Source organism: Labrus bergylta, chromosome 13, assembly GCF_963930695.1.
Source record: "Labrus bergylta chromosome 13, fLabBer1.1, whole genome shotgun sequence".
Lineage (NCBI taxonomy): Eukaryota > Metazoa > Chordata > Actinopteri > Labriformes > Labridae > Labrus > Labrus bergylta.
Window position 1 is genome coordinate 10,785,886 of NC_089207.1, and position 20,064 is coordinate 10,805,949.

Below are 20,064 nucleotides of genomic sequence, written 5' to 3' on the forward strand. Positions count from 1 at the left end.
ATGCAGTGATGTCAAATCTATATACAAGTGCAGTTTTGGGACGTTGTTTGTTTGATTGCTTTTGCTGCAGTCATGATAAGATGGTTCTCTAGGGTTTGTAGCCCATCAGTAAGAAGCCGTGAAATAATAACCAGCATCAATCCAGTGCTGATAGCTGTGTATGCACCAAAATAAATCAAACCTTCATATCAGTTGGATTTGTACAGCAATGATCAAAGTGTGTCTCACCTCTCTGATCTTGTCACGTTTCTCTTTGACGTCAGGTTCAGGAGGCTCTCCGTCACTGACGCCCACCACTTGGGGCATTGGAACAGGTGGCAAAGGTTTAGGCCCTACAACCTTCTTCTTCAGGTCCTCCACCACTTTGTTTTTCTCCGTCTGAATCTCCGCCTGCAGCTCCTCACGGGACTTTCTCAGCTTCTCCTTTGCCTCCTGCAGCGCCCGCTCGTGGTCTGCCCGGATCTTGTCCCGCAGGCTTTCCTCCTCCTCCCTGTGGGAGACAGGATAAAGGCAGGAGGTGAGTTTTTCTTTAATTAAGTGTTTGGATTACTGCTAGCTTTGACAAAGTGGCTCCCAGTCCTTCGGGGGTTAGCATACAAAGGGTTATTTCAAGCAATTCTGACACAAGAAAAGTGTTTAGAGAATACAGCTGGGAAGAGAGGTTTCATTTTTTTTTTAAATATGCTAATTTTAACTTAAAAAATAATAATCCTTTGGGGAGAAGATGTAAAGGAGATGGGAACATAAGAAGACAAATGTTAGGTATGTGTTTCTAAAAATCTTATTAGAGCTGCAACAATGAACTATTTAACTGAAAGACATCTCTCACACACTTGATGAAACAGTTATTTGATAAATCAGCAGCATAATCGATATTTGTGTCACCCTTAACTTTGATAAAATAATACAAATCATTATGATGTAAGTAGAGGTGGTGCCGGAATAAACACGTTAAGATGCCTCTGCAATAAACAGCTGCAGAAAACCAGCCTCAAACAAACCCTTTTCTAATTCAGATCATTATGGTATGAAAACATCAGTCTCTCAGGGGAAACCGAAACCCCCGCCCCTCCACTCTGCAGTTACATCAGCTCCAGGAAATAGGACAGGTGTACGGACAGGACAGGAGGAACACAATGAGGAGGGAGGATGCAGTGCCAAAAATGAGAAACATCACCTTTGGTTTCACATGGCGTTACAAGCCCCCAGGTGTTTACATAACTCTATCCCCATGAGGATGTGGGTCAGTAATGGAAAACAAACCCAGCGGGGTGCCGAAGCAAAGGTGACAGAAGGATGAGGAGACTGTACTGATCTTCGAGGATGAAAACTGGAAAAATCATCTCTGAAACTCACTTTGCTAACATGTGGACAATCCCAGGCAATATTGTTGGCACAATGTTGGCAAAGCTCTGGTGTTGTGAGTGACTGCTGTTGACTATACCCGTTGAATCTATCATGAAAACCCACAGTGTGGGAGGAATAATAGGAATTTAAAGATGGAATTTATTTGTTGCATATAAAATTGTATTTTTGGTCTAATCAATCAACTATGGCTGTTTTAGCCTTTAAATACATATTTAATCAATTTGAATGTGTTGTGCTTCTTTAAGTGTTTTCATATTTAATGCTTTACTCATGGTAACAGACTTAAATACTAAACACAAATATTATAGCAACCAAGTAGGGCAGAAATTAAGTAGAAAAAAGGAACAAACAGAAGATTAATTTCCCATGATGCCTGTGTCATTGTTAATTATTTTCATGAAGCCTGTTACATTGATTAAAACTGTCAGTTCCAAAATTAACTTCACTGTGAAGTATCCAGGATCAAGCAGTTTATTTGTTTGTGCTCACATTTCAGTCACAACTTAAAAGTGTTAAAATCGTTAAATGCGAGTGCCAAGTCCAAACAACGTTAAAAAAAAAAAAACAATCTGGAAAATAACGGTTTGTGTCAGCTGAGTGCAAACATGTGAGTGTGTTTATTAATGACCTCCTGTGTGATAAACGCAGGAACTGTGGGAGGAACTTAGGACCTGCTGAGATCCTTGTGGACTCAGCTGCAAGCACAACAGAGCTCTTCAGCGCAACATCTTTTAGGAAATGTGAAAATAATACTAAGAATGTGTTAGTGTGTGTGTTCCCCTCCAAGGGCACACTCACATCCATGCACAAGCATGGCTGACCCCCAAATTCCAGTTTGTTTGATGAGTGTAAGTGCTCTATACCGTGCTCAAGTATGGTACACGTCCTTGGCCCTAGGAAGGACGGTAGAGGTGGGCTTCGACAAATTTGGGGACAACTGGGACTAGTATGAGGGACATGGATATTCCAGTTTTCTTGGTCGAATGAGAAAAGTGCCTTTTTACTCAGATTGTTCCTGTGATTGGCAAAGTGCTAGCTAAGTTTCTAAATTGTGTCTTTTTGCAGGTGTTTAAAGAAAGAATGATATAAAATTCGATATATATTTTCTGAAAAAACTTCACTCCACTGAAAAAATGCTACAGCAGGAACTGATCCAGGACAGAGAGTCTGTGGGGGTTTTATTATAATCCTTTTTAACCAGTTAAAATAAGTCCAAGATGTCCTAATACCATGTCTGTGAAGTTCCTTGCTCTAAATCCACTCTGATCCTGTATTTGATCATGTCTATAAACCCCTCTATTTCAGCCCTGCTCAGAACAGGCTCTTTCTGTGTCTGTACCTTTAAATGTAAATGAGCTGTGACTGACCACGCCCCCTCTCTGGAAGGGCTTGGGTGGCTCGGGCTTTCTCGCTCCATGTCCTATTGTTTAGGGTGAGAAGGCAGACTCAGAGGGCAGAACAAACACCCTTTGTGATGTCATGAAGGAAAAATCTCCAAACGGCCTGTTTGAGCACGCATCTTCTGAAAAGTGGAAGAAGACGGAGAGGGTGGACTTTTCTCATAATTGGGGGGTTTGTAGACAGACTAGGGAGAATAGTGTATTTTGTATAATATGTGACCTTTAATATTCACGTTCTAATGTGTTTCCATCTTTAATGTCCTGTCAAAACAATTAGTATAAATAAAAAGACTGCCCAAAAATATATTGCCAGTGCAGATGCTTAAAAACAGATTTTTGGGTGTCTTTATCCTGTTTAAAAAATACAAAAATGGACTTGCAAAAGAGAGAGAGAAAAAACATTTTAAATCTGTGTTATTGGTGTGGGCCAAGAAGAGTCACTGCAAACTGCTCAATATGTGTAATTTATCCATTAACTCCTGCATGTAATGTTTTCTTACACTGCTCTTAGCTTGTGTAGAGTCTTGCTTTTATCAATGCTTTTTCCTGTAAGCTGCAATTTAGGGTCAGAATTGGTATATTTTCCCACTATCTCAGATATCACAACTGCACATTTAGACACAGAACATGAATGCAAATTACAGATGATCGAAAATTGTGCTGGAGAGAGAAGAAAAGTGAGTTTTGCGTCAGCCTACATTAAAGCAGATGTCTTTACTTAAGACTAGATTTATGAGACACGATGGCTCAACCTGATAAAAAGGTCTGCAAAGCAACCATGAAAGAGAGGTGCTGAATGATATGAGAAAAAAGGAGGAAAAGAAAGATGTGGAAAAGAAATATAAGAGTAAGAATCACCAGCAAATAGAAAGTGAAAGACAGCGATGAGAAAAGGAACAAAAGCTGTGACGCAAAGCTGATGAGAATAATAAAGTGCAGGAAACACAGAAAGAGGCGCAAGTTTTCAAACAACACAATGTGCATCCATTTCATAATGATATCATGATGCTGAATATGGGGCCAACAGAGACCAAAATAAACAGCGACGCAACATCACCCTGGAAACAACTCATAAATATTCAAATCACAACTCAGCGTGTGCGACTTTAATTGATAGAAAACATTTTTTGCAACACTAAGATGGCAATTACTGTGTGTATGCTGGTGCCAATGAATGTATGCATTTGTAATAATTATTCCAGTGTGTGCTGTATTAACATTGTGAGAATTTCATGTTCATGTCATAGTACAGGAAGCGTGTGTGGTTGCGTCAAATGTGTGTGTGTTTGCTTATTTGCATTTTCTAATTCAAGGTCTGTGATGAGGTGTCTGTGTAGTAATGAATACAATCTTGCAGTTTGTGTGTGTGTGTGTGTTTGTGTGTCTACACCCAGAGAGTGACACACCTCCTCTGTGCCTCTGTGAGTAAGTGCGCCTTAAGCAACGTGCATTTAGATGTGATATTTACACGACAGTGCCGATGTTGGAAGATGGGCTAATGTCTGTGTAAGTGCTCACATTTACTGTATGTGTATGTTTATAAGGTGCAGGAGAGCATGACAGAAGAAAATGAGCAGGTTAAGCTGACACCATCATCTCCTAATGGATGCTGATTCCACTCCATGTATGTGTGCATATACATATTAAGTCAGCTCGTTGTCACGGAAACAAAACCCTAGCATACCCACTTCACAAACGTGCAGCTTTGGAAACAGTCCACAAGCAATCCTGCAGAAAACTCATTCCCACACAAATAGCATTAGCCTTCTGCACTTCTCCCTGTATACTCCCCCTCCTCCTCTTCCTCCTCCTTTAATCTCATGTCACTCTTCTCTCTCCCTCTCTCTCCCCTCCAAGCCATTATCATACTCGCACTAGCATCTCCAAGGATTCCTTTTGAGTCTCATATGATGTCAAACATGCAATTAAGAAAACATCAACAGCAGCCTGACATAATGACTTTGACAAAGACACAAATATTGGCCCTCATTTATCAATCTGGTGTAGAAACCAGCGCAGATTTTGGTGTAGAAATCATCGTACGGCAGGGTCCACGTGGGACCTATGAAATGTGCGTATCTGGCTGATCACAGCGTACGCATGACCCAGTGTTGAAAAGTGTGGCGGCTGGAAATGATCGTCATTTAAATACCAAGCCCCTATATCTTCACCATTTAGCTGTCCCCGCCCCCAGAGTTTGCAGCATGGGAACACGTAATACGGCAAAGAAGAGAAACGAGATATGACATGAGTGACACCATAACAGGGAAAGAGGAATAACATTGTGTTGTCTGGAAGCCTGAAATGTAGAATTAAAGAGCTTCAGAAGAAATGAGTCTGGATGGAAATCTCAACAGTGTTGGTGTGGATAGCCGAACTCCAGCGGAGTTTTTAACATTTAATTTAACATCCGTGATATGTAACGTACATAACCTAGGCTATTATATAATACATTTTTTATACTTTTAGTTTAAAAAACCTGGTGAGACCATACGATCACTACAAAGTAGCCTAGTGTTGCAGGTCTTAAAAGAAGCAGCTCCCGGACCGGAGGACGCCAGCCGGACCCCACTTGAAATAATCCCAGATCAAGGAGCGAGTGGCTTCCTTCATCGGTTCAGCCTCAATATCAGGCCCAAGTGGTGCAGGCGAGCCTGCATCTGTGTCGAATAACGTCGGCTGCACAAGGCGGGCATCGTGCTTGCCATTCATTAGACTTTAATAGAAAAGAGAAACCTGAAACGTCCTGCATCACATGAATAAAGTGTTTGATCAAACACAGTCTAATGTGTACTTCTCATCCGACTATCCTACTTTCCAAACATAAGAATTTAACACTTACATAAAAGAAGAACCTGACTCTGTCTTAGAGCCGCCGGATTTCTTTATTATTATATTATGTCACATGTAGTCTGGCCTAAGTGTGTCTGCTGTGCGCAATTACGCATGTGGCACATCAGCGTATTTATTATTTAAATCTCCGGACATACCGATTAGTTATGATCTAATGTTGTTGTTCTGTATTCTTAAATATTTCATATTTCAGAGGCTAAAAGTTGTATTTATTATCCTCTGAAAGTTTTTCTGTAATTTGTTTCTGTTTAATTTGTCTTTGCAGCGATATTCCTGTGCGCATGAACGTTTTGTGAAAGTAGCCTCTCTAATCTTTCATCCTTAAAGTAAATCGATTAAACATAAATTCATCAAACAGAACACACAACTAAAGAAATCACCTGACAGCTCACGATGCTCAACATTATTTAAAAAGCAAACCAATGTAGCCTACAGAGATCGTTTGAGGTGAAGCGTAATATAAAATACATTTTAGAGGCCATATCTTACCTAACAGTAAATCTGGGAACCTCTATCTATCTTAACAAGCACTGTTATAGTAGGTCTAATTATTCTCCGACACAGACAGATTCACTGCACTGCAAGTCCATACTGAGTTGAAAACGTGCATACACGAGCTGAGACCTGGCGTGGTATTTGAGCATACCCTCCACTCACGTCCAAATTGAAAAGTGCCGAACTTTGCGTGGAAATTACCGTACACCCATTTTTCTGCCGTACGTACGTTTGATGAGTGAGGGCCATTGTGTGCAGCCATCAAGCACTCAGGTGACCATGCCAACCTTCACCAAGACTTGGAGCCTTCTTGCATTGTATTGTCTAACAAACAACAACCATACTTGAAGCAAGGACAGCCCCCCACCCTTATCAGTTGTCTTGTCGGGAGTTCACACTTGCAGAAAACTCCTGAAAAACCCCTGATATTTTGAGTAGGAGCTGCATGTGTGAATGCAAACAGGCACTTTTTTCACTCTGATTCTATCCAGAGTTTCTCCGCCCAATCCTCCCTAATCAGATGCTTTATTCATTTTCAGACATTCAGCAATCTCTTCCTCCTTTTATCAGCCTTCCTGTGGATTCACTGGGATTTCTTTTTCTATTTCTGTGGCATCCTGAAATCTGCTGCTCTGCAAAAGACAACTCTCTCCATGGCAACCGGGGAGAAGCAGCAGTTGTCCGACCGCCAGTTGGGGTATCTCAGAGAAGGTGTTTTTTTTTTTTTTCCAAGCAGTGGAAACACTAGGCTCAAGGGAGAGCAGTACAGGCTAGATGGCATGTAACCATGGCAACAAACACACACACACATATACACAGACACACTTTCAAAGAGGTGATAGACAGCCAGTAGAGTCATATTTGCAAGCGAATAAGACAGCCAAGTTTTAGGTGCCTGCACAGTATTTGAATGTAGTAGTATCATATACAAGCAAGTCACCCAAATCATTAGAGTACCCGGCAAAGTGTTGGACTCTAGTCAGTCAGTTTTTAGCCTAGGAAACAGTACATAGACATTTTGCATTACTCAAATAGTGTTGCTAAAGTGCATTTTAATGACTTCCTCAAGTGACAGTGACTCATTTCACACACTGAGCATATGAGAGTTTTTAGGCTTCAACATTGAAACCCATGTGTGACCTGCTCAATGTCAACTCGTATTAAACCCCACGTTGAACTTCTTTCATATGAGACTTCTTTCACTGGTTTATCTTGCTTCAAAGAGACTGGATTTAGTCACTTTATGTCCATACACCACTGCTAAACCGCTAAGAGATTTTTTTTTTAAACGAGAATCAAACACCAAAGTGAGGAGTCTGATATTATTTTGGTGTTATAAGGCTAATCCCTTCAACCTTTAGCATTTAAGAATGCAGCCGCAGCAACATGAAGATGTGGAAGAAACCTCTTTCTTAATGGACTGATTTGCATTTTTCAATGTCACCCAGACATAAACGTGCAGGTAAAAAAATAAATGAAGATTTAATTTAAATGCACATGGCACTTACACTCAGAATACAATCACTTGACCTATAGATTGGAGCCCTGGATAGATGCACCAGGCATTCTCACCAATTTAAAAATCAGATGAAGCTTCAGTTAAGACAATTAGCGAGCCTATAATGAGTTCTTGTCGATTTGATGGTGACTCGACATAATCTATCATGATTGCTGACGAGGGAGAGAATAGAGAAAGAATTGGTTGTAAAAAAAAAAAAAAACCTGTGGTTAAAGGAACAAATCAATTCATTTGTCTCATAACCTACAGGCCAAGTGGATGGCTTATTTTTTAAGTAGAGCCGGCAATCTGTTTACTGTGTTTGTGTTCTTTTGCATGAACACAAAAACACCAAGAAAACAGCAATTCAACTTAAATTAAAACAAACACTTTGTGGTGGATTTTTCTAAAAAAATATTATAATATATATTTCATCATCTAACAGTCTGCATATACTAAACCAGGGCTCGATATTATAACTGGCCCGCTGGCCCGGATGAATTACTGATAGAGTCCAGACCAGCTGATTGCTGGAACACGCTGCAGCTAAATTTCACCTTCAAGTTAAAGACTAGATTCTGGTAAAGATCTCCACAAAGCATCTTAGCCCTTAAGAGAGCTCCTAAAGTAAAGATCTGAGGATGAAGAGTTTCTCACAGAGAAGAAAGAAGGAGAGAAAGGTGATCATAACAATTCCAGCTCTATCACAGCCTCATATTAATATCAGTCAGATTAAGTAGAGTCTTACAGTTACCAGCATGGTGAGTAAACACGAGCTCATAAATATAAGAAAAATACACAATATCTTTATAACTAGAGCTCAATTAATCAAATAAAAGTTGCTATGCACTCTAGCATCAAAAGTAACGTTCCTGGGCCAGCGGTTACAATGGTCGGGCCAGTGATCTCTGAAAACCAGTAGCCCGGAGGGCGAAACATGACTAAACATTCTGTTATAAGATAAGGCATTCAACGACACTTATACATTTTGTAAATCCACCTTGTTCTGTCAAAACATGATCCTTATTGATGGAATAACATGTTCCCAGAGGATCACAAAGGCCAGTTGGCAGCATCCAAGGACACTGATGAAAACTTTAAGTCTGCTAACCTCCCTGTCTTACATGTGATCATCAATAGGTATTCACTTGAAAATGGTGCAAACACATGCACAGATAAATACTGACTGATAAAAAATGAATCCCTACACTTTTGGCCGACATCAATTTTTTAAAGGGACCATTTTATTATTTCTAACTCATATAGGTATAATTGCTCTAATTGCCAGTCCATTGCCAACATTGAAGTCCGAATCATGAGAGGTAATTGGCTCGGCTACTCCCACACTATCGCTTGTTCCCTTGAAAAAAACATGTCAAGAAATAAAGCTTAACTGATGAAGAGAATAATTGTTCCAACTCAAGCCTAATTATAAGACCTACTAATATCTGCTTCAAAGGTGTACAGTCAAAAACTTGTGCAGAAAAAGAACAATGATTGTGATGTGGTTGATAAATAGGGTGAACATGAGAAATGTAAGTGTTTGTGGTTGAAGGACAAGCAAGCACTACTTATGTTGATTATTACATTTTTATAAAGCTGGGCGTTAAAATGATAAAAAAAAAAAAGAAAAAAGTCCAGTGCAAGTAATGCAAAAGAATGAATATCGCTAGACCAAGTCTTTGTTTGAAGAACTGCCAGATTTCATCACTAGTAACTGAGAATTTCTTACCAGACTGACCAGTACACACTGAATTAAGCCAACAAGATTACAATGGACCCTGTCCCCCCTTTGATGGGAGTATGAACCCTTGACTTCTGGACGCAGGAACAGAATGAAGACAAAAAAAGGGCATTACACCCTTTAAGTACCATACAGTATTCAGCTGCTTAATAAGCTCTGATCATCTGCACTTTATTTAACTCGCTACTAAAATCCCTCATTTAACCATGTCGTGCTTTAATGATTTTAATTTGTTTTTTTAATTGTTTTTGTCTTTATGTTCTGTATGTGTTTGTTTGTATTTTGTTTTTATGCTCTCGGTGAAAGGCAAATTCCCCTTGGGGCAATAAAGGTTTCATTCAGAATAAATGAATGAAGGTGAGCCAGTAGAAATGTTGCCAATGTACACATGAACCAATTTAGAAGTTGTGCATAAAAGAGGGCTCGTTTGAAAGCAATTCCCTTTGAGAATCTCTTCCTTCTTCAAGAGAAGTGTCTGCACAGTCCATCTCTGACACGTGGATGAGCATAGTGTGTTTATTTCATGTCAAGCAAAAGCTCTCTTGGGAACAGCCTCCCCCTGAGTTTAATGTGTTGAAGACAGTTCTGCCTCCTGCTATCCACTAAACAGGAGAATTGGAGTAGAAGAAATGTTGGGAGTTTGGGAAGGGAGCAGAGCTTCTGTTTCATATGAGCTGTAGCTGCAGGGGTTTCCTTCAACATGAACTATCAGACAGCTTCCATGTCTTGCTTTTTTTCCCATGACCCACTTGGCTCAAATGGAAGCTGCTCTGCTGTAAGTGGAACGATTCTCCCTAGCTTAACTGTGGGTGTGAAACAGCATATTCTCGCTCTTATTTTTTCAATTCTTTCTATGCCCTAACAATCTCCTCCTGCTAGCTATGACCTAACTGCAACACACACACACACAACTTCTCCTGTTCCTCCTGTTCTTTCTTCTGTCTGTCTGTCTCATCCATTGTTGCATCCTGCTAGCAGCCCTTCTCATATCTCTTTTGTTATTATTTATTCAAATCTTCTCCCTCCCACTTGTCAGATGCTGTGTGTATCAATTAGTGATCAGTTACTTTCCTTGTTTTGGCAGCTGAACAGTCTTAAAAATGTGATCATGAAACCAAATTGGAAACAATAAAAGTGAACTGCCTGCCATGAAAACATTCACTGTAGCACAGTACATAATCATCAGCATCTTTAATAGTGATAAATGTAATATGAATGAATAAACAGAGATAGATGTCCTTTTTCTTTGTTCAAAATGTCTTCATTACTCTGATTACCTCTCTCACATGTTCACTCAAACATATAATCTATCCACTATGCGCTATTTTTCAGGCCAACACCTGAGCTCTGCCAGCCTCGAAACAGCTTCGTCCCCATGTTCACATCCGGCCTTTCTGACCTACATCATGGCTGGCTGACTAATGCCTTCATACCAAACAAAAGAGTCAATCTCCTGTCAGCCGTAAAACAAATAAGCCTGCTCGGTTGCAGCCAAGCTAGATAAGGTTTCCCCAAGTGTGGAGAAGAAGTGGATGATTGAGAGGTTCAATCACCAAACCTTTAGAGAGAAACAACCATTTTCCCATTCTTCCCCCATGACATAAACAATGCACTAAAAGCAATTTTGTGCACTACAAAGGTTTTCGATTTAGTACCCTAAGAGGTAATGTACTACCTTAATGGTAAAAAAAAAGGAGCATCTGCAACTTTTGCCTTAAATACCAAAGCTGTGGTCAGCAGCAACGGTTTCCACTACCATTATATTAGGGGGGCGCCCTGCCTTTGTGGATAATTGCCATTTAAAGAAATGTTCTGATTTTTAGTTAATTTACAGTTCAAATAATTGTTCAGTTGTTATATTGACTGCTGTAATTAAAAGAAACACATGAACACCATGATTCCTTACAGTGTTTCTGTCGGTGTCCAAATTTATAGCACTTAACTCTCTTATTCCCAGTTGATCATGTCCTTGTTTGTTACAATCACCATCATATGGGCTTTCCTGCAAATATTCATTTTGTAAAATGGTTTCCAAAGAGCCATGACAGAGAAAAAAAAAAAACACCACTAGAGCGGAGATCCCAATTCCCATCCACCGGCCAGACATAAATCCAAGAGCTGGCGTGTTGCAGCTCTGTTGCAGGGCATACTTATTACCAGGCCATTGTGGCTCCAATTCAGTTTGTGTGGTTGTGTGGCTGAATGGATTATTTGAAACTCAAGCCTCCAAAACCTGTCGGCCATTTCTTAATTTGCCTTTGAGTGTTCCCACTTTGATCCCATTGCTTTTTTACTGACAGGGAGCCATTGTGGACTGAGGCTGCAGCTCCAGTGTTTGGCAGGGATGCGATTTGTTGAGAAGCTTTGTAGTTAACCATGGTCAGCTCGTCCCTGAGGACCGAGAGCCTCTCTCACTGTCTCTCTCTGCCTCGGTCGCCCTCTTTCTTGTTCTCCGTCTACTTTCAGGTCCTTGATTTTGTCTCTTTTAGGCAGCATCTCCTCTACTGAAAACATTCATTGTGGCATCCATGCAAACCTATTCAAACAAGTGTCTCTGTCTTTCTGTGGCTTTCAAGGGCTTGTCACCACTGCTGCACTCCAGAGAGATCACCAATAGAAGACACAGTGAGGTGCCCTCCCCAATGGGCTATTCCTTTTTGTTTCACACACTTTCCCCATTACAGCAACACAGAGACAAGGAGCTTGTGCCACAAATGACACGCGTTGACACTGATTATTACTTTTAGAAGTTGTGTAAACAATATAGTTTATTTCAACAAGCATTCATAGAACAGTTACAAGATCTTCTACCAGGTCCAGTTGCTTTTGGATCAATCTACAAATGCTAGTTTTTGCCAAACTCATCGATATCAAGGAAACAGAAATAAAGTGCCCTCATTTCATCTAAAACTGGTGCAAGACTTTGGTGCCACTTCAATCGAGGTTTGTGGATCAAACATGGCTAGTCCCAATTTTACACATCATATCTGTAATGTTTCATGTTTGACCTAAAGTGTTTGGCCTAAAAACATGACATGATGATGACAGATGTTTTCCATAGAAATATGGGCCTTTGTTTTCCTTGTTATTGACATATTGGAGAGCCCAGCCAGTTAATTAATCAATCAAACATTGATCTGGTTATTTCTGCAGTCTAGCCAACAATAATAGGTCAGACAGGCCCCGTTTGGTCATGTATCATAATGTCAGTATTGATGACAAAACGCAGAAGTGAGTTGAGCTCTATGTAGCTGCAATACAAGCAATGGTTTGTTTGATGAAAAATATCTTTCCACATGGCATGGTGTGTTTAAAGTTATTTTAGGAATGCAACAATGATGGGTTAGGTGTATGGGGGTATACCTACTTTTTTCCCCTCCAATTCCAAGTGGGGCCCAAATCTCACACCAATGCAAACAGGGAATGACCAGATCACCCCTTCTTTCTTTTCTAGGCGAAAAGTATCATCTTTCATTTTCAAGTCTTTAGTTATTCTCCTTTTGGTTTCATCCACAATGCATTGGTTCCTCTCGCTTATTTCATTGAGGTTGTAAAATCAACAGTGGCTAAAAATGATGTCATGTCCCAATAATTTCCTGGGCGCAACCGTGATTGTTGTAGCCTAAAATGCCTAATTTCGGGAAGCTTTTTAAAAGAGTAGCAGTAGTCTTGGTTGAGTAAGCCATTTGTTGTACTTCATCATCACTGACATCTACATCAAGCCGCCAAATAAAATATGTACAATTTGAAAGGCAAGGAATTTATGTGAATTTGTATAATCACCAAATTGCAACGTCCTAGAGGGACTGAACGATGTAATCTCTGTTGCAGCGATGTTTATTAGGGATGCTAATTTTAGGGTAAAAGAAAATGATTAATGTCTCTTTGCAATCTGTGCAATTTTCTCTCTCTATGATATCTCATTCAAAGAAATAATTTCTCCTGGTGCAATGATTCATTTCATCTCGCTCTATCCTGTTATGCCTTTCAAAACCTGTGATCACCAACATTATTCTGGACACATCTCCCTTCCCAGCATGCATCCAGAATCATCACAGAGTGGCTGCAGAGATCAAACGATATTGTAAACAGACATTTTTAAATCTCTTTCACACACAGAAAAACTTTTTCCGCAGTTTCTGATGCCAAAATAATAAGATAGCACACACTAGTCACAAGTTCAGTCCGACATACAGAAATAAAAGCTTTCTTATACTTAAAAAGACATCAACTTTTCACCAGAAAAATCCACATTAACCACACTGGTCAACGCTGTATCTTCATGAGGGGAACCCCATTTGTGGCTTTATCTTCAAGGATTTCTGAATGTACTGTGGTCTTTATACAACGGTTAATGACAGTATATGGACAGTGTGAGGAAAATTGCACCGCTACAAATCACTAATAGGTCTGGTGATACCATTCATTAATGTGTCAAGCCTAGATATGCCAATTTTCGCTACTGTATTATGCTCAGTATTTGCTTGGCGTTTAATCACAAAATTAAGACTGTATGTCAGGCTGAAATCAATTACTGCATTGTCTTTTGAGTTGACAAGGGTCATGTGAATCACAAGCTCTTGGTTATAATATTTTCTTCAAAAAAAATTCCTGTTGGGAAAAGTGGCCAAGTATTCATTGTTGCCATTTTCAACATTTTTATTTCTAGACATTAAAAAAAAGTAAGGTTTTCATTTTCTCTATTCATAGATTTGTGCATGAAGGTACATCACTACAATACTAAGAATTCAATCTACACAAGTTTCCCTTTATGTTTTAATTACAAATAATCCAGCACATCCATATTATTTGTGTCTATGCATCATGAGGATATACTTCAGTGCACTGCAGCTATGTGGCTTTTGACTGACATCTGAAAATCTCTCTGATGTGGAAAACATGCCTTGTGTCGAGTCGCAGATAATGAATAGTGACATGCCCGCACAACAGCACAGACAGTTTATCAGTAAAGATGACCTTATGCGGATATAATGATGCAGTATTGACATTTTCTTGCTAACTCCACTCTGCTTCGGGTCATTTCCTGAATCATTATTTCTACAAATGTAATCAAGCTAAACACAGGGGCAATGCTGCAAAGGTTTTCAATACAAATTCATCAAGTTTGATGCACAAATTATCAATACTGGATTCAATCTTCATGTGCATATTCGTTTGCCATTAACATTGCAAAATGGAGGAATCTTTTGCACTGTGCCTTGAGTTTGAATGCAAGATTTTTACGAGATGTTTCTTGCTTTTCTCAATGTCCATCTTTTTGGAAATCCCACTTCTTTTTTTGTGGCTGTGTGTGTGTTGTTGCCATGACTGACAGGTTGATATTCTCTAAGGCATTATTATACTGTTGGCTGGAGGTCTGACTTTGTAAACAAACATTTCAGGACTTGTTATGGACCTGACAGTAAAGCATTAAACAAACATATACATACAAGCATCTGCACAAACAGGAGGATGCATGAAGAAGGGCTGTGGGGTAATCTGCATTACAAACACTCTGATAAAAAGATTGCAAGATCTGAAGTCATGTCTTAGGCATCATAAATCAGTATAGTTCAATTATTGTACTATAGTTAACAAATGGATCATATGGTTGTTTTCCAGTTTAATTTTTGCTTTCATTAAACGAGGCATCAGTGTGTTTGTTTTCAATCAAATAGGACCTCTACATTTTAGGAAAGTTCTCATGACTTTCTAAAAAAAGGGTGAAGTCAAACTCTCAGAGAGCTTGTTGTTTTCAGCTCTGTGTTCATAGGGGACAGTAATGTGCTTCCTTTAGCTTGTTTATGTCTTCTAAGAGGCTCAATCATGTTTCATTCAAATAAACCCCTCCCTGTCCAACCGTTAGACGCAGTTAAACTATAAACGCAGTTTATATGCAATTTTTTTGATCCAGCAGATGTCGCCTTGCTAATGCTAGCGATCTTTATTATGCTCGTATCTTCACACTGCACGTAAATTTACCCGAAATGAGCGTGATCTAGAAACACAGTTAAGCAGTGAGTACAGTATGTTATTCTTCTTTTCTCTAGTCCCTCAATTAAACAACTTTTATTCACGAGGGGAGGAGTCGGCCGGCTGTCCCGGCGATATAAACAAACTGAAAAATATGACTCGGAAAACAAACATCACAGACAGTGGGACTCGGGTGTTACACCCATTGTAGACAGTCATTACTCACAGAGTTATTTTCAGAGGATATACTTGATTTCTATTATATTTAAGTGTGAAAAATCGCATATAAAGCCTTTAATTAGAGGAATAATGGGTAAGTTTTTCGTTCCAAACCGAAGAAAATACTTCTTTTAAAATACTACAAAAGAAATAAGAACTAAATCAACTTTGGGAATGGAGATCAGTCGTAGAAATGGCAGCACTCAGCAAAAGGGAGAGGTGAGGGAGGAGGGGAAGTGGTGTGCATTAAATAAAAATGTGTACTGCAGTACTGTCTTTGAAATACAGGGACGACTAAAAACCCTGGTTCATTCAATAGATAGAAGTACACACAGACAAAATAAACACACTCCCCCCTTTAGCCAGTGTGAGAGGTTGCAGCTGTGTTTTACAGAGGGATCAACATTAGGATCACATGGAAAAGATGGAAACACAACAAGAGAAAGGCAGAGAGGAAATGAGACACAAAGAGCAGATCTGATAAAGAGCAGCAGTGTTAATGAGCAGATTATGCTTGATGGAAGTCCACTCCTCATTCTGCTCGCTCTAATACACACTGTACCAGATCAAATCTCCTGACAACAGACAAATGAATTAAGATGAGTCTTAATGAAATGACTATGAACATGGATCTAAAAGATGAATTTAAACTGATAATCTTGTTCTGCGTGTAATAATATGAAACCGTCAGAATACAGAGTTTAAACAGCCACTGTATCAGGGACTGGTTGAATATACATATTTATGGGGCGGCTTTTAATCACTTGGTAGAGTCGGTTGTCTCTCAACAGGAAAGTCCTGCAGCCATATGTCCAATGTGTCCTTGGGCAAGACACTTAACCCCAAATTGCTCCCACTGCTTCCTCGGCAGCGAGTGAATATGTATGATTGGGATTAGTTACTTCTGATGGTTGCTTTACATAGCAGCCTTTTACGGAGGCTATAATCCAACAGGCGGCCTGGGTTCAAATCTGCATGTCATTCTCCACTCTCTCTCTCTCTCTCTCTCTCTCTCTTCCAGAGTTCCAACTTTATCCACTGTCCTATCTCAAAAATAAAGGCATAAAAAGCCCAAAAATAAACCTTTTAAAAAAAAAAAAAAAAAAAAAAAGCAGAAAGCAGCATAAAAAAGGACCCATCTAAAGTACTACATGATAATACTTAAGGACAGTACTTCATTCTGCCAATGTTCTCTATCTTCAAGATGCACTTCATGCAAAAATATGTGAACACAATTAACATCTTAAGCATAAAAAGATCTGTTAACAAGGTAAAGTTTGAAAACAATTTTTATCTATGAGTCAGTTATTTTGACAATTTGTTGGCATTTACTGCCAAAGTTGAGTGACTGGACATCCACACTCTGGCTTTGAGTCAAAAACTACTGCTGTGAACACTAGATTTTCAAAAAATACTGTAAAACAACACCAGAACAAGAAAAAACAGCTCTCTATGCCAAGACCTTGCTGTAGCTAGAATTCTTGAGTGCCCTGCCAGCCACTTGGGCAAGCAACCAGAAATTATTTGGAGGGCCTTTACCTTTTTAAAGCTCTAGCTGCCAGGTAAAGAAGATTGCATTTTATGATTTACCAACCCATAATGAAAAATACATTTGTTTCATGGCCTGCCTGCTCAACTATAGATGCACTTCCAAGTGCAGAGATGGTCTTCATACCAGGCTTTGCAGCATTAACATCCTGTTTATTGTCATATTGACTGGACAAGATGTAGAAGTTACACCTAGTCCCTAGTCGCTGCGTAATCTGCAGAGACTAGGGAAAAGGGTACCCACTACAGTTTCACTTTTTAAAAGCAATCATGGTGACGGTCACAAAATTCACACTTTATAAATGTATCCACAATTCCTGGCTTCAGAGGAAAAATTTAAAACAACTTATCGGTGATGATGCATGTGTGAAAAGCTTATACGTGTAGATAAGGTATGTAGGCAGAACAGATGCATTGAATTCTCTGTTCTGAACAACACAGGTGGATTTCAACACTCAAAAAGGGCAACCACTGTTGGATCTACAAAGCAGTATGGATGGTTTATCTGGTGAAGGAGCCTTGCAGCCGACATAACATTGAGTGTTTTGTGTTTTGCGTGTTCTTGTTACCATGCTTTGGTTGTCTAAACACTTGTCTTCTAATGAACATTTTCCTTAACCTCCAAAAGTAAACCTACATCAGTCCTTATGTTGATAAATTCTGTAACCATTATAACGTGTACTGGAAAATAAAGGTTATAGGTGTATGTACTGCTAAACCTACAAAACCACACCAACGTGTGCACTGCTAAACCTACAAAACCACACCAACGTGTGCACTGCTAAACCTACAAAACCACACCAACGTGTGCACTGCTAAACCTACAAAACCACACCAACGTGTGCACTGCTAAACCTGCAAAGCCACACCCATTTGGGTGAAGTACTATTTTTTTAGGAACATGGGTAACAGCACCAACTGCTATTCTTCCCGGTATGAGCTAGCTTCACAGTTTGTGTTCCTGTATGTTTGCTAGGCCGAGTTTGCGCGTACAAACTGCTGCTCCTTTATTATCTCTGATGTTCTGACACACACAGACACACACAGACACACACACACCAGACACAAACACACCCCAACCTAGATTTACTTTGCAGCTGACAGGTGAATGAAGCATGAACACACAGAAATAATATCTAAGATCGCACTAAATATGATAAATAACTGCACTTTGATGTTGGCCCAGGCCTCAAATATGATCTGCGGGGCTTTGATGCTGATTTATGGCCATATCAGAACGCAATAGCAAAGCAACACTAACAATAACTGACAAGGCAATAAGTGGTGAAACCAGGTTACTTGCGGTCACAGCACCCAAATCCATTATGAGAGGGATGCAGCGTGAAAAGGTTGTGCTTGTACTTTCTCCTCCACCTTTGGCTGTGTTGGAACATTACATGAGTCACTTGGTAAATGCCTTTCATCTAACCAAAATGTAAACAAGCACTCTCTAAGGTGCATGCACTTACAAACATGGGTTATCAAAGCAAAACAAACCCCCATTAGGGAAACTATAGAAATGAATGCAATAATGACAAGAGCAACATTGTTTTAAGTGTTAAATGGATGTCAAAAAGTAAAGAAGAACAACATTAAATCACAATTTTTATGCTCAAAGAAAAGGAAAAAACAAAACAGAACAAATTTGGCAGCAATTCCTTTTGACACGGTAAAAAACATCCATCTCAATTTATGTATGAGTGATGCTATGATTACATGGCACTCTAGTTGCCCTGTTACTGGACTATTTTCTGGAGGATTAATCTTTTCATTTCAGACTGAAATTAGAAACTTTTAGAAACACTGTCTGGAGGGGAATCCAGCAACGGTTCCCCCGTTCTCTTTAAAAACGGTTGATGCTCATTCTTATATCTAGTCACTGACTGTAATGTCAAATTTCCTGCTAAAGCGAAAGTGCCCACGGCTTTTATCTGTGCACTCTGAACTTCTTTTCAACTGTAGTCAGTTTTCTTAAAATGGTCATCTAACAGCGTGAGGTCTGGGCTTTCACAGACTTTCTTTTTCAGCTGTCTTCTTTGTCATGTTGGGAGCAGAACCAATACGATGTGAAAGAGAAAAAACAGAGTGACACAATTTGACAAAAGTTTTGGGTGATGTATCTGAGCTTCAAAGAATTGTCCGGTTAAACCTTCTGGACACTAAAGTCTATATATTATACTGCAGATACCATATTTTATGAACGAAGACAAAAAGAAGAGCGGCAACAATTACTTTTCGCATGGGTGAATCCTACTCATGCGTAAACCCGGGTAACTTCGCTCAGCTGCTGGAGGAGCCATTGGTGTATGATCTGATATCTACTGGACCATTGGGCAAATTCATCCATCAGAAAATGTGATATTGCAGCACCAACTTGAGCAATCTTTAAACCAAAAGCAATTGTTTTTTTCCCTCAGTTGTGCAGATGATGCAGACTAAAAATGGTACTTCAGAGCTGTATCAAATCCCAGCTGCACAGCAGAGAAAAACCTCATTACAATGAGCTGCATATTTCCATAAGCAGACCTTTGTACGACTGTGAAAGAGGTAATGTGAAATCAGAAAACTCAAACTGTTTATATAGTTTTTGTCTTAATACACAGCACAGACTGATAACTGTTGACCAAAAGCACAAACTAATCCCTAAATTGTGGTTAATTTTGGTGGCATTATGGAAACCTACCGGGCACTTTGGCAAGTACCCAGCATTATGCACCTGTTGTAATTTTCCAAATCTGGACTGAATGACACAATTACAAAATTAATTTGGATGTTTTAGGAGAAAAAGCAAAGTATTTATTGTCAGAGAACACAAGACACAGTGCTTTCTATAGGACATGGATTTTCAACCAATAACAACAACGACTAGTGTTGTACACTGATGAAATCAAATATAACTTAGAGTATCTACCATTTATAATGGATTCAATTATTGAATTATTGGAAATAAAGAGCTGCAATTTAAG

At 39.4% G+C, this 20,064-nt stretch overlaps 1 protein-coding gene across 1 annotated transcript in view; it reads right to left on the reverse strand.

Annotated features, from left to right (window-relative positions):
- The window catches only part of man1a2 (mannosidase, alpha, class 1A, member 2), a 132,108-nt gene that overhangs the window by 102,339 nt on the left and 9,705 nt on the right, over positions 1-20,064 (reverse strand). The window contains exon 3 of the mRNA XM_020631969.3: positions 229-490. Within this exon, the coding sequence (XP_020487625.1) occupies positions 229-490 (262 nt within the window). The remainder of the gene's footprint in view (positions 1-228; positions 491-20,064) is intronic.